General features: G+C 41.3%; 1 protein-coding gene across 5 annotated transcripts in view; it reads left to right on the top strand.

The window, feature by feature from the left end:
* The first annotated feature begins 140 nt into the window (after positions 1–140).
* Positions 141–15,347, top strand: part of arhgef6 (Rac/Cdc42 guanine nucleotide exchange factor (GEF) 6) — a 33,940-nt gene continuing 18,733 nt past the window's right edge. For 2 of the 5 annotated variants that reach the window (XM_049585510.1, XM_049585508.1), the window contains exons 1-9: positions 141–595; positions 1,703–1,786; positions 3,646–3,730; positions 8,954–9,075; positions 9,397–9,601; positions 10,201–10,253; positions 11,741–11,835; positions 12,060–12,155; positions 12,822–12,944. In XM_049585510.1, the coding sequence (XP_049441467.1) occupies positions 431–595; positions 1,703–1,786; positions 3,646–3,730; positions 8,954–9,075; positions 9,397–9,601; positions 10,201–10,253; positions 11,741–11,835; positions 12,060–12,155; positions 12,822–12,944 (1,028 nt within the window). In that variant the 5' untranslated portion in view covers positions 141–430. Of the gene's footprint in view, positions 596–1,339; positions 1,525–1,702; positions 1,787–3,645; positions 3,731–8,953; positions 9,076–9,396; positions 9,602–10,200; positions 10,254–11,740; positions 11,836–12,059; positions 12,156–12,821; positions 12,945–15,347 lie in introns of those variants that run through there. The other 3 variants (XM_049585509.1, XM_049585507.1, XM_049585511.1) reach the window with 2 other exon arrangements.

Genomic DNA, 15,347 nt, shown 5'->3' with positions numbered 1-15,347 from the left:
TGAATGTCAGCAGACTAATTACACATCAGGCCTACTGATCACACACTGACTTATTCCTACTGTAGATTTTTTTTCTTTCCTCTTGCGAAATCTGCTGATGCACACCAGATATCACTTCCCTGGTGCTGCTTCCTGATCACTGCTGCATTTTAACCTGAAACATAATATGAGAGAAAGTGCCCTCTGCCAGCATGTGCTACTTTGCAGTGGGGAAAAAAAAGAGACGCCTGTCTATTGTTGAGGTGCCTATTTGCCAGTAGGGGTGATCATCATTTTTGCGTGTAGAAACAGCGTCGTCCTTCCCCCCACCGCCTCTTTTTTTAACTTCTAGCAGAAGTGCGGATGTGAGTTGCATATTGATACGGAACAGGCCGCCAGTTTTTTTTCCTCTTAGCAATGCGTGCTTAGGCAATGATCATTTTGTGGAGCTATGAATCCAGAGGAGCAGACTGTAACGTGGTTGATATCACTAGGAGTGCTCAGCTCGCCTAAAAAGAACATAGCAGACCCGGAGGAGTTTTTGAAAACATCGCTGAAGGATGGGGTCGTCCTGTGCAAGCTCACGGAGCGGCTCATACCTGGCTTCACTCCCAAGGTGAGTTGTTGATCTAAGTTAACTTAAGTCAACAAATGCCAAATGATCGACGGCTCCTGGGGAAAGGAAGGGAGGGGTTTGATGGAAACGGTACCGACTACAACTTCTCCACTGCAGCAGGCCTTGCATTTTTTGTAGCTCACGGCAGCACCCGAGCCGTGAAGTTTTCAATAGCCGCCTGTGCGTTTTGCGTAATGCCCGATGCATCGAATTACAGCTGCGTTTGGGAGACTTTTTCACGTCAGATTTCAAGATGTGGTTTCCTGTGAAGCGAGGAAAATGTTCCGCATTCTTGACATGAGTGAGTCGGTGTGGACACCCACCAAAACAGGGACTAATTCGGTAGGAAGAGTGCATGAAACACATCGGGCACCGACCATATTGGAAAGCTCGAGTAGGGGGGGGGGTGTTACACGAGACTCAGTTTATAAACAACTTTTTTGGATGTGATAAATCAACGTTAACAACATGCTTAGCTCAGTTGTTGAGATGACAAAGTTGATAATGATAAATAACAGTTGCAAAGGGTTCGTCACTTCCTCCTGAAAGGCTCTTCCCGGTGCGACCTCCCCCTTTGAAAAAAAAAGAAGCGGCGTCAGTACAGCTGAAGTAGAATAAAACCGGAAGTGCTAACTTCTCTCTTGTTTGATTTCCAGCTCCATCTAGTTTGCCACTGTTTCTCTTTTGCCGGCACACATTGCTCTAAAAAGGGCAGACTGGACTTTATTTACAAGCAGCGAGTATAAAAAGTTGTCCGCCATTTTTATTTTCAAACGTTCTGACTTGGCCGTTGACGCGACTTTTATTTTGAAAGTTTGAAGTTGAGCGGATGTCGTATTTAAATATGGCTACTTTGACGTTTCTGTGGTGTTAATGGTTATGTATGCATGAAGGAGACGCAGGAAGAATCCACAGTTATTTTGACAACTGTAGGTTACCACTCTCGGATATGCTTCAGCCATGTTACTTTATGCGCTTTTATGTGTTGGTGACATTACAGTGACGTCGGCGTTAGATAAGTGCCTGTGTGTGTCAGATGTCTGTCTGCCATACTAAGCCGTGGTTTGTGTTTATATATTTATTTCGTGTGTGTGTGTGTGTGTTCAGTATTGCCAGGATCCGAGAACTGAAGCCGACTGCATTACCAACATCAAGGAGTTTTTAAGAGGATGCTCGTCCTTGAAAGTGGAGGTAAGTTGTGTCTTGTCAAGTTTCCTGTGATAAAGTAGGATGTTTTGACATGGCCTGACCTCTCTGTTTCATGATGTCTTTACTCAGCCATCTGAGCCCTCTGCAGTTAACACACAAGACTTAAACACACTCTCGCATGTGTTGTGATCTGCTTACCCTGCTGGCATATGTTTTTCTCTCACGTCCATGCTGTCAGTCACTCCCACTGATCAGTCAGGATGGGGAACTCTTCTGACTGGTGGTTTTCATATGGCCACAACTTAGTTTTCAATATACTTCCTTTTATATTCCCTTTCTCTTTTTATACTGCAGTGACATTGATATTTGCAGGTTATAACAATCCCCTCAGGCGTACACTCCAGGGCTGCTGAAATGACGTCCTAATATTGGAGGGAGGCAAATCACTCACAGATGTTGGGAGTTTTCTCTGTCTCTGTACCAGCCTGTTTGTGACCGCCACACTGGACAGTAATTTCTCCTCCAGCTTTATAAATAATCCTTTCTGGTCTTGAGTCACATCACTTGGTTTCTTTAAACAGCTAATTGAGTCAGCAAGCTTGGCTCACTGCAAAGTCAAGTGGTTCAGTAGTTCTGCCCAGCTGGCTTGTTATGTCTGGGAGGTCCCCTTTGCTTTTATCCACCAACCCTGCCGTAGCCCATAATTAGACCTTTTGCGGTCTGCCAGTAGCTCATGGGCTGAAGTTTTTTGGAGAGCTGCTGTCAAATGTATCAGTCAGGGGATGTCTGTGGCGCTACAAGCGAGCCCTACCCATCCTTTGGTCAGTGATGTGAGCATGGTTGAAGAACTTTTTCTCTCTTTTTTTTTTCGTGCCACAGCAAAATGTAGTGCCTGTTTGTCCTGTGACTGCACAAAGAGAGCAGTCATACTGCTTTCACTTCTGCCCCCAGATGCAGAAAGAGGAAGCACCAATTACTGCTCAAGGCCACTGATTTTTTGCTGCGTTATAAACTGCATGAGATGTTTATTTGTTATGATTTTCTGCACTGCTACAGCCATCCAGAGTAACATGTATTCATCACATGACTCATTGAACTTGGCTCTAACCAGGGTCAAGAAGTCAATACTGGCAACAGTTTAGAGTCAATAATTGTGATGTGAGGCATATGTACTCTGCTTTGTTGTATCAAAACAAATATTTTTTCCAGTATTTTCTACATTTGAAGCCACTGGTACAAAATATTATGCATAATTAGCTGTTTTCTTGCATGATGAAAAGCAATCTTGGTCGTCATGTAGACCCTCAGGCTGACCCCACACCTAGAGATGTAATGGTCACACTTGCTTTAACTCTGGAGGAGTTTGTACACAACCCACGATGAGCAAGGCAGAACTACTCAAACTCTATATTTAAGATGTTTTATTTAAAATGTGAAACCTTATCCGCTGGAGGAAAGAAGATAGCCGTCTGAGACAGAGCAAGCAAGCAGTGTGACCGCCTGTGTGTGCGCGAGCGTCGATGTGTGCGCGCAAGTGCGCAGCGACTCGCAAATGAGTCTGGCACTGTCTGTTTTATTACAAACCACTAAGTCACAAAATATGGGTCATGCTCAACATGTCAGTTTTTATCTCTGTCTTGTTATGGGCTTATTCAAATCTCTGTGTGTGTTTCATTGTGTGTGTGTCTCACTCTCTATTGTCTGTGCTGCAGTCCAGGTTGTCTGTGTGTTTGTGTATACTAAGCAAGACTTACCGCTCAGATCTGTCCTATCAGTAGCAACACTTCTGATTTTGTCTTACTCTTTTTCCCCATCTGATGAATTCCAGCTCGTATGAACAGATGGTTTGGGTTTTTTTTTTTTTGGTCTGATGCCATTTTCTCTGTTCCTTTTCCATCCAGGGGTTTGAACCAGAGTGGTTATACACTGGCGAGAATTTTGGCAAGGTGCTGACCACTTTGCTGGCAGTCAACTTTGCCACACAAGGTGAGAGTTTTGCCCTCTCTTTCTGTACTTCCTGTCACTCATATCGGGCAGTGCTTGATAAAAATTTGTCATCTGTGAAAGTAAAAAATCAAATTGTGTGAAAGTGCGTACATTGTCTGACCAGGACACTGTTTTTGTGCTCAGGTCAGAGTGTAGAAAAACGAAAGATGCAGAGTCCAGGTCTAGATTTAAAGAGTTTATTTAGCTGCAGTTTGAAGCAGATACAAAAAAATATTGTGTGAAATGAAAGTGTCAAATGCTCAGCCCCGTAACAGTTTACATGTGTCTGGTTCTATAAAAATACACCACAACAGCACAGACTGATAAAGAACAGTAAATCTGGCACAGACAGCAAAAAGCAAACCCAGGCTAGACATAGGCATTTACATAACAGCTTGCATACGGAGCCAACGGCTAATAATGTCTGCAATGGAAGCTATCAATTAACAATTAGCAAGAACTAAATAGGCATAAAACTGTGCAGCATATAATGACAGGTACTTGCAAACAAAAATAGTGGCATCTGGTCTCACATTATAGTATCCTGATGTGTGAGAAGACATCATGAATTCATTAAAATCTGCATATTACACTATATACTGCACAAAATAATTCTTTAGTGCTCATTCTTTCCTTGCCACTTGATGCAAACATGAAAATAAACAAGCTCTGATAGTGAAAAACATCACGTGTAGCAGTTAGCATCAGGTTAGTTTCTAGGTTTTTATAGTCTCAGGGGTTCTGCAGGTTATAAATGTTACTGTATATTACGTGCACTTTCTTTTCTTAGATCTAACATGCCCACAAACACATTTTAAAATACAATTTGCTTCATGTCTGGGCCCCTGTTGTCAAGCTTCTGATGGCTTATTAGGGTGTTCCATTTCACATCTCCATTATTTCTTACGAACTGTACTTGTATTTTTTTAATCTGTTCTTTTTTTGTGAATAAAATTGAATTGACTGATATAAGCAGCAGCAAAGTGATGCCTTTTCCACATGTATTTGCGATAATAATAAGAATAATAACTTTATTTGTGCAGCCGTTTTCAAACCACAGTTACAAAGTGCTTTGCAGAACATGATAAATAAGTAATAAGTACACACCTTCAAGATAAAAGCAACAAAAAGATAAATAAAACCAGAGAACAACTAGATAGAACAGTGTGTGTGTGTGTGATAAACAAAATAATAAAAGTGAGAATAGAGCGATAGAAACAAGACAAACAACAGATGAAAAAAAGCCTTTCTGGGAAAGTAGGTTTTAGGGAGTGATTTAAAAGAAGCCACTGAGTTTGCTGACCAAAGTTCCTCAGGCAGGGAGTTCCACAGCTGCGGCGCTCTTAACAGAAAATTTGACGGTGGTGAAATCATAGTGGTCTTGGTCATTTTTCACAGACTTTGTCCATGCAGCCATTGTAAATCATGACTGTGTGTGTAACCCGTGGGCAGCTGGTGTGGCAGTGTGTGTTTGTGTCATGCTGGGTGCCATATTTACTCATGTGCATCCATTGTGAATAATATCCTCTTTATGCGTCTTTTCCATTTAGATTAAGCTCAGAAAGGAGCAAAATGCGCAATGTGACTGAATAGGAGTGTATTGCTTTTAGACACACACACACACACACACACACACACACACACACCCTTCTCAAGTGCATTTCTTCAATAAGGACACAGCATAAAATGGTTTGCAGTGCAGCAGCTCCACAGCAGTCTGGGGCTAATTACTTTGCTCTAGAGTCCTCGTTTGGGGGCACTGAAGAGGTAATACTGGTCTCCCTCTAGTTTCCTGCTTACCGGACAACAACCAGCAGCCTCAGAAATACATAGTCAGCGTTTTTAGACCAATCTGCCACCTCTGCATGCTTTATGATAATCTCATAATGTTCCAGGCTATTTGAGAACATGCGTTTGTGAGATTCTTGTGTGTAAACAGTGAGCTGTGGCTAAATGACAGTAAGGGTGGAGCATGATTTTAGTGCTGCAGCTAATGATTAATTTAATTTCTGATGAACTGATTGGGCTGTAAAATTGTGAAAAATGACCTTCACAGCTTGCCAGGCCCCGAGGTGACGTCTTCAAATTGGCTGTTTTATGTGATTAACAGACAAGTGCACCAAATCCTCACATTTTGGAAGCCAGCAGCAGCAGTGAATATTTGGCATGTTTGCTTGATGATTGACTAAACTGATTCATTATCTGGATAGTTTTTGACCCATCAGTAATAATAACCCTCACCACAACTCAACAAGTAGTCTACATGATGCACAGTTTATGTCTGCTATGTTTCACCATCTGATTGGTCCATCCATGCACCCTGGTCTTCCAAACTTGTTAACAGGTGATCATATTGAGGAGAATTATGTTCTAAACTTAACTTATAGACTTTTCTGCATTGAGACAATCTTTCAAGAAAGAATCGCAGTGCTTCTAAGAACTGATTTTTTTCCCCCCTCACCTTTCTTTGATGATATGTTACACCTGCTATGGCGTTTTAAATGCATGATCAATCTCTTAAGTGCACTTGAATGAAGGGGAGGATGCACGCCACCGTGTGGGACGTGGACTAGAAGCCTCTGTCAGTACTCTGGCTCTGCTTGATATGCGAATCCTTTACAGGCTGGTGATGCCCGGCAGCTGTTCTCCCATCTTCAAAAGTGAACTTGATTTGAAGTGGATTAGTCACAAGTTAGTTGATATGATCAAACATACGAGGCCTCTGTGTTTTTACTCGAGATCCCCTTCCAAGTCTGGCTTTGCTCCTGACTTACTGTGCGTTCCTGTGCTCAGAATTTATGTTTGTTTAGGGGAGATGCTTTTGTGCATAGCCTGCATACAGAAATAACTGTGGTAACCACAGAGCGAAGCTGACAGAAGGGCTTGTTAGGCTTCGCTGTATGTGTTCGGAGTGGCATGCAGGATCGAGGAGCCCCACCTGGAGTACATATAGGCCGCCTTGCTGCCTTCACAGTCCTGTTCGACATATCAGTTTGGCCTCCCTGGCGCCTCAGCATATGGACAACAATAGGGAGTCTCTATACGTTACATAGGTTCTACATGATCTGCTGATAAAAGTGTTACCGTAGAATATTTTACTGCCTGTAAGTGAAAGTGCACTAAGGCATCAGTCAGTTTTATAGGCTCTGTGTTAAACTCCTTATTGGATCTGAATTAAAGGTTACTAAGGCTAATGGTGCAGTCTTATTTATTTTTTATTCCTCTGTGATTTGCACAAGGATTAGACAGTGGGCCTGGCTCGCATCCAGCTGGCATTTGATAAGGAGGCTTCAGTGAGTCTGTTTCTGCTTGTTGGCATGTTAGAGGTTGCAGGGCTGCCATGTGTCACTTTTCAAATGAGTTCTGGCAACAAAATTGATACCTCTGTCAGTGAAGCTCAAGGACTGCACTTACACTGCAGGACAGCTGGCAGCCACTGACCCTAAATCACTGTTCCTCTGCTGCAGTGGCTCAGTGATGGCACAGTGGAGGGGTTGAGTGTTGGTAACATAAATTAGATTTTGATTTTTTTTTTTTTTTTTTTTTTCACTGAACTGCACTTCAAATAGGAGATGGGATTGTAGGACATTTTGTTAAAGGGACAGTTCACCCCAGATTTGAAAATATATGTTTTTCCTTGTAGCTGTAGTGCTATTTATTAATCTAGATCAGGGGTGTCAAACTCATTTTAGTTCACGGGTTACACACAGTCCAATTTGATCGCAGGTGGGCCGGAGCATTCAAACCATTGCATAATATCCTCTAAATAACCTCCAAAAGTTTCCCTTTTCCTTGTTATAAAAAGTATATTTTAAAAGCGCTAATCCATTTTCAAACAAACCGCCTGTAATTTCTTCAGAAGGCTTAAATGCAATTTTAACAATATTTCTCAATTGTTCCTCGTTCAGTCAGTCGACTACTCACTGTCATTACATGTGCATTTTTTCTGTACATTTCCACTCCTGTGTAGTAATCCCGACACCTCCGCACATCTGGCCTTGTCTGTTTGACGCCCCTGATCTAGATTGTTTTGCTGTGAGTTGCAGAGTGTTGGAGATATCTGCTGTAGAGATCTCTGCCTTGTCTTTAATATAATGGAACTAGATGTCACCCAGCTTGTGGTGCTCAGAGCGGCAAAAATACACGATTTGAAAAACTCAACAGCAATGTCTCTTTACAGAAATCATGACCTGCACAAACAAGCACAAGCCTCTTGTCCATGAGTAGATGCACACCTCCTTTTGCACAGTGATACAGCTGACAGGTGTAGTTTGGTAGAAAGAAAATAGTCCCTACATGACGCTGCCCACAACAAGGTCTGTGGAGTAGCTCACCCAGCTTGTGGTGCTCAGAGCGGCAAAAATACACGATTTGAAAAACTCAACAGCGATGTCTCTTTACAGAAATCATGACCTGGTTACTCAAGATACTCCACAGACCTTGTTGTGGGCAGCGTCATGTAGGGACTATTTTCTTTCTACCAAACTACACCTGTCAGCTGTATCACTGTGCTGTGCATCTAAGGTGAACTAGCAGTAGATGCACACTTCCATCTGCACAGTGATATGTTTGTCATTCGGTAGGAAGAGAATAGTTGCTACGTGAAACTGCTCACAGCAAGGTCTGTGGATTATCTTGAGTAACTGGGTCATGATTTCTGCAGAGAGACATTGCTGTTGAGTTTTAATTTTTAAAATATATATATTTAATTTTTTTAATTTTTGGGCGCTTTGAGCACCAGAAGCAGAGTGCCATCTGGTGCCATTGTATTCAAGAGACAGCCAATACCTCCAACACTCTGCAACTCACACCAAAACAATCTAGATTGATAAGTAGAGTAGTAGAATTTTGGGGTGAACTGTTGCTATGAGTGATCACTGAGACCTATTTATATTATAATCTAAAGACATCATGTTGCCTTACAGCTGCTTTTTCTTATTTTGCAGCAGTGTGCCAGTTTTGGTTAAATCAGATGATTCTATCAGGCATAGTAAATGTGTAGCCCGTGTGTGTGGGTGTGTGTTCCCTGTCCTGGGGCTGTGCAGAGCAATGGACCGTACTCACATGAATTATCATCATGTTGTCAGCCCCCAAAGTACGTGCACCTGCGTCAGCTGTGATGAAGATGATGATGCATGTGTTTATGGTGCAGTTTGTTGTTCACCTGATGAAGTTCAAACATCGATGTACTCGAAATGAAAAAGGCTCTGTGTGTGTCCACAGACTGTGCTGCTGAGAGGTCATGTTCGCAGTCTGGTGCCCACTCCCCTAGTCAGTCGACATCTTCACACACACTCTCCTCTGCCAAATCCAAAGGCTCTCTGCGTAGGCAATCCAAATCAGTGGTAAGGTCTTTTTTTATATACAGTATGTTTATTTATCTTGTTTGTTTACTTGACATGCGTGCTTGCTTTTGCACATTTAATAATGTTGTTGTTACTGTCAGATCATTAAGTCGTTGTTTACCCCAGATGACTGCTCAGTGCATTCTCCTGCATAATGAAGAGAAACAAGCCAAATTTAAAAGCATAATGCGCAGGTCAAACAGTGGGTTAATGTTGTTTTATAACGCCCTGTGTACAGACAAGCACATGCAGACAAATATTTCTGCTGATACGTCCCATGAGCTTTGTGTCCCTGCTGCTGACCGTCTGTCTCTCTAACAGGAGATGTCTGAGAACGGCGGAGGCGGGCAGCTGATGGTGAAGGCCCGCTTCAACTTCAAGCAGAACAATGAGGACGAGCTGTCGTTTAATAAAGGTGACGTGATTCAAGTGGCGCGACAAGAGGAGGGAGGATGGTGGGAGGGCACGCTCAACGGCAAGACAGGCTGGTTCCCCAGTAACTACGTGCGGGAGATCAAACCTTGTGGTGAGTTGAGACACACAGTCTGGATCGTGATTTCCTCAGTATCATGGTTTTCAACGTTTCTGAGGGAGTTTTTATAATTTGCAAAACAAAAATGTAGCTTAACTCACATGGTAACTTGCATTTAACACTTTATTTTTGAAGTGTAATGATGGTGTAACGGTAGAGTGCAATGATGCAGTGGCATCGCTTTGGTTTAAAAAAAAAAAAAGGTGATGAAAAACTGTGAAGTTGCAAAACAGATAGCAGTTTAGTGTAGCCTCAGGTCTCAGAGATAGCATGACATTTTTGACATTATGTGTGTTCCAACACATTGTATGAACTATAATTAGCACTAATTAAAATCATTTGCAGGAGAGAATATGAAATAGAAATGCTGAGGTCTTGTTCAACTGAAAAATAATTTCAAATGTGCATTGTTATTTGTGTAGGTCACTAAAGATTTCATCTTTCCTTAGAAGATTTTTTTTCCTTCAGTTGGGTGTTTGACTCCAAATTGATTTCAAAGATGCTTTTTAATGTCTGGATGTTTGATATAAATATTTTAGATGATTATTTTGAATTAGCTCTGCTCTAATCCTTGTTACTTATCTCCTCCACAGAGAAGCCAGTGTCTCCTAAAGGAACTCAGCTGACCAAGAACTACTACAGTGTGGTGAGTCAAAATGATGCAGGACTTGTAAAGTTATTCATTCTGTGTCACGTACACACTTCGTTCCACGGAAAAATGTGTTTTCATGCAGATCGTAATGATACTTAAAGCAGGAATTCATACATTTAAAGTAATGTGTCATTCTCTTAACTCTTTATTGGAGTTTGTCAAAATGCAGGCTGTCTTGGTCCTGCTACTGTCCTGGTTAGGGAAAACAAAGATCATAATGCAAATCATCTAGCAGAGTAAATGAGCTCAAATCTGGACAGTGATCAGACCATAATCATAATAATAATCTTTGTTAATAAAGCACTTTTCAAAACAGCATTATAAAGTGCTTTACATGTCAATAAATAAAACAACTTTTAAGATAACTGATAAAAACACTTTGGGTATATAAAAACTGAAGAAATAAAAGACGGTCTAAATGAGCTTAAAACAAGTGAAATCAGGAAAGGCACCTTGATAAAAGTATGTGTTAAGAAGGGATTTAAATGAGATCACTGACTCAGCCGACCTGATTTCCTCTGGCAGATTGTTCCAGAGCCTCGGGGCCCTGACAGCAAACATTCTGTCCCCTTTAGTTTTCAGCTTGACCTCTGAAATATACAAAAGACCTCTGCGCGAGGACCAAATAGTACGTCCTGGCTTACGGTCCTAAGAGGTCAGAGATATAGCTGTGAGAGAGAACATGAAGACCCTTAAAAGTAATCAGTAAAATCTTAAAATCTATTCTAAAACATACTGGGAGCCAGTGCAAAGAGGCTGAAACTGGAGTGATGTGATCATGTCTCTTTGTTCTGGTTAAAGAAGTAATACCGATGTAGTGATCACAGGATCTGGATCTTTGTTTATTTTTCTTGTTTTTAACTGCCACAAAACTTGTAAGCATTGCATGACTTTGTTCTCTCACTTTTATGTGAACTTAAAGGGACACTTCACCCTAAATCCAAACATACATATGTTTCCTCTTACCTGTAGAGCTGTTTATCAGTCTAGATTGTTTTGCTTTGAGTTGCAGAGTGTTGGAGATATCAGCCGTAAAGATGTCTGCCTTCTCTTGAATATAATGGAACTAGATGGCACTCAGCTTGTGGTGCTCAAAGTGCCAAAAAATACATTTGAAAAACTCAACAGCAATGTCTCTTTCCAGAAATCATGACCCAGCTACTTAAGGTAATCTATAGACCTTGTTGTGAGCAGTTTCATGTAGAAACTATTTTCTTTCCACCAAACAACATTCTCCAACCGAATCACTGCACAAATCTAGATTGATAAATAGCACTACCGGTAAGACAGGTGGACTGAACTGTTTCTTTGACATAACCAAACAACTGATGAAGTATTGTAGACCAACACAGACAAAAATAATCCAGATTTTCCTGATTATTAACCAGTTTTACCTGAACATTTCGTTTATAGGAAATACTGTGCCGTCATAGAGTCATTTGCTGAAATTAAATATTCTGCTGATTGTGCTGCTTTTGCAGGTGGTACAGGACATCTTGGAACATGAGCGGGAGTTTGTCAAAGAATTACAAACAGTGCTGAGTTGTTACCTACGACCACTGCAAGCCAGCGACAAGTAAGTGCAATGACAAGGAGGTGTGACAGAGGCACCAAACACAGAGGGCAATGTGGATTGCCAGAGAAATCTCGTTGGTTAATCGGATGATTCAAAAGCCTTGCATTCAATTTTTTTTTTTTTTTAACTATTTCAGTACATATGAATTTAACGTTTTCAGAAATTGGTGAATATTGTTGAATTAACATTGTGATTGACATTTGTCATTGTCTGTGTTTCTTCAGAGTGAGCAGTGCAGACAGCGCCACCCTGTGTGGAAACCTGGAGGAGATACTCACCTTCCAGCAGGGACTGTGTGTGGCTTTGGAGGACTGTACCAAGTAAGTCACGCTGGACACAGACCTCCATGAAAACCTTTGTAGCTTGATCAGTTTCATTTAATTAATTACTCTCAGTGTAGAGCAGCATTTGGACCGCAGCATACACCCTGCTGTGACTGCTCTGTGGGACATATTTAGACGCCCTTAGAAAACCATTGTTCTCATTAATGTCCTACAGTAGCTCATTTACTACACTGCACACAGAGTGCGCATTATTGCCAAATGTTCTGCAATACATACCATAGCTGATTATTTATGCAATCACTTCCTTCCTCCCAGACATCTCCTCCTATTTATTTCTTCATGGTACAGATACCAACATGCAAAGACTGGAAACATTTTTGAATTAGGTAATCCATCATGGTGAACTTGAAGCGCAAGATACAGTCATATATTTTAGAAAGTATAATGCACTTTGGAAATATTATGTAAAACTCAAAGAAACACTGTAAACTAAAAAAGGTTTCCAAACTGCAAGAACAGTCTTGTTACCTACTTGTCAGTAAAACTGAGCAATGACAGCTTTTCACTTATTGGTAAATGATGCAGGATATCGTCGCTCCAACACTTTCTCTTAGTCTCCTTCCATATCTCTTTTCATTTTCCAGCCCATTTCTTTGCTCTTATCACCTCTCTAACCTTGTCTCTGTCTCTCTGACTTTGCAGAGTCCCAGAGGGCCAGCAGAGAGTGGGGGGCTGCTATTTAAACCAGATGTGTCAGATCAAGACTCTGTACCTGGCTTACTGTTCCAGCCATCCTTCAGCTGTTTGCATCCTCACCGACCACAGGTCAGCCCCTGCACACAAAACAACATACCAAAGCCATTCATTACCACAGCAAAGAAGTCTGATTCTGAATCATGAAGATATTTTGAGAATTGGGATGAATAGTGCAAATGGATAGCCCTGCTGTCATATGATAAATGTGTTAAGTCATTTAGTCATAGACTTTGATGCTTGCAGTAGGACTGGGCAATATAAAGATATTATATCAACATGATATGAGTTTGTGGCGTAGCTTTATCCCCACTTGAAGAAAGTATAAGTTGGGCTCCAGACAAGAGAAGAAACATCCACATTACTGATGATTATTTACCAACCCTCACCTATGGTCATGAGATCTGAGTAGAGACTGAAAGAGCAAGATCGTGGATACAGGTGACCAAAATGAGTATCCTCCGTGGGGTGGCTGGGCTCAGCCTTAAAGATAGGGTGAGGAGCTCAGATATGCGGAGCTCAGATATGCTCCTTCGTGTCTAAAGGGGTCAGTTGAGGTGGTTTGGGCATATGATCAGGATGCCTCCTGTTAGAGGTGTTTGGGGCACGTCCAACTGATAGAAGGCCCCGGGGCAGACCCAGAACACGCTGGAGGGATTCCGTATCTCGGGGAGAGGGATGTCTGGGGTGCTTTGCTTGGCCTGCTGCCCCCGCAACCCGGCCCCAGATAAGCGGAAGAAAATGTATGGATGGATGGATGGATCACAATATCGATATGGAGATATTTGGTCAAAAATATTATGATATTCGGTTTTCACCGTATCGCCCTAGATTTTTTAGGCTTTTGATTGACTTTCATGAGCCTAATGGTGGTAGACTCACTCAACCGATGAAGGTAACTACTTAATATCTGTTAACAAGGTTTTTTCTTTAAAAAAAAATAAACAAACAAAAAACAGAATCTTGTGATATAAACCAGCAGGGGTCACAAGATGACTTCAAGTGGTCAGGAGATGATTTCTTGGACAAAGAAATAAGAGGAAAAAAAGGTTGCGAACCCTCAGACTCTGTTTTTGTATCTGTATTTTTCACGGTAATTTGAGCCATAGTTTTAAGAAGAGTTGCTGTGGGTCATTGGTGTGTGATTTCTGAACTGTTCTTTAGCTTTGAGCCACAAGATGTCAGCATCGCACCTATAACTGACTCGGAGGCCAACCTGAGTCGGAGCAGTTACACCGAGTCCTCCATGTGTTTAAAGTTTCCTTCTGTTCAGTTACTATAATAAAGCCACGTTTTCACTGCTGTTAGGAAACTGTTTTTCGCACATTGATCTCAGTAGCTGTGAAATAGCAGAAACACCATGGTGTAATTTAAATGATTCAGTCTTGTGTAACTTGCTGCTTCTACACTGTGAGCTGCAGCTTAAGTTGAATTACACACAGGAAGCTGACTGTTGACAGGATACACAGTATTGCGGTTATGTTACCAGGCAAGCGAGGCGCTTTTTTCACAGTAAGCACATTTGCATTTCAGTTGCAGAAGCCCTTTTTCTGGTGACATTTACTCACCGTTAAAATATTAGTGATGCTACAGGAGGCCGCCTGATTGAAGTTTTGGATCATGGAAACATGAATGGTGTTACTTTCAAAGCTTTTTTTTTTTTTTTTTTTGCAGTGAACCAAGCATGTTGCAGAAAAAGTGCAGAAATTGATGACCTCATTTGTGCTGCCCTTTAAATGCATTCGCACCCTTACAGTTGCTTGTGGTCCGTTTTCTCACATACAACAGGTGTGATATATTGTGTTAATGTTTCTTGCAGCTATGACAAATACATGGAAACATTTCAAAAGTGGCTTCATACGAGACCGGATTTCTGTTCCTTATCAGAAAGCGGTTTTTATTTCAGTGGTTTGTTGTCACAAGATCTGAACTCAGTGCCTGTTCAGAGAGCTTTTCTTAATGCAGTGAATAAGCATATGATTAAATTGTGACCTTTTTGGAGGATTATTTTTTACTTTCAGGGTGTAAATGCCCTTATGTTGACTTGTGTTATGTTGGTGTATGTAAATGTAACTTTGCTCTGGAGGCACGCTCTGTGGAAAAAAAATTTCCCTTTGGGGACATTAAAATCTATACAAATATCAATTTTCCACTTACCTACACAGATAACATAGGGTTTGATAGATACTCTCTTGCAGTTAATAGCATTTCCAAAACTTGAGTGGATGGTTAAAACATTATTTATGCAAATGTATGTGAATACCAGTCCTACTGAGTGTGTGCCATCTGGACTCACAGACATATTTAGTTAAATTGACGAACCTTACATTGAAATAAATCCTCAAATTAATGCAATGTAATGACCAAACTGCTTTTTGCATGTATGGTATTAACGTATCACCACATTCTCTTCATCTTCTTCTTCTTCATTCATCTTCTAACCGCTTCATCCTCTTGAGGGTCGCGGGGGGGCTG

This window comes from Epinephelus fuscoguttatus, linkage group LG9 (genome assembly GCF_011397635.1).
Source record: "Epinephelus fuscoguttatus linkage group LG9, E.fuscoguttatus.final_Chr_v1".
Classification (NCBI taxonomy): domain Eukaryota; kingdom Metazoa; phylum Chordata; class Actinopteri; order Perciformes; family Serranidae; genus Epinephelus; species Epinephelus fuscoguttatus.
This window is presented reverse-complemented; position numbering and strand designations above follow the sequence as displayed.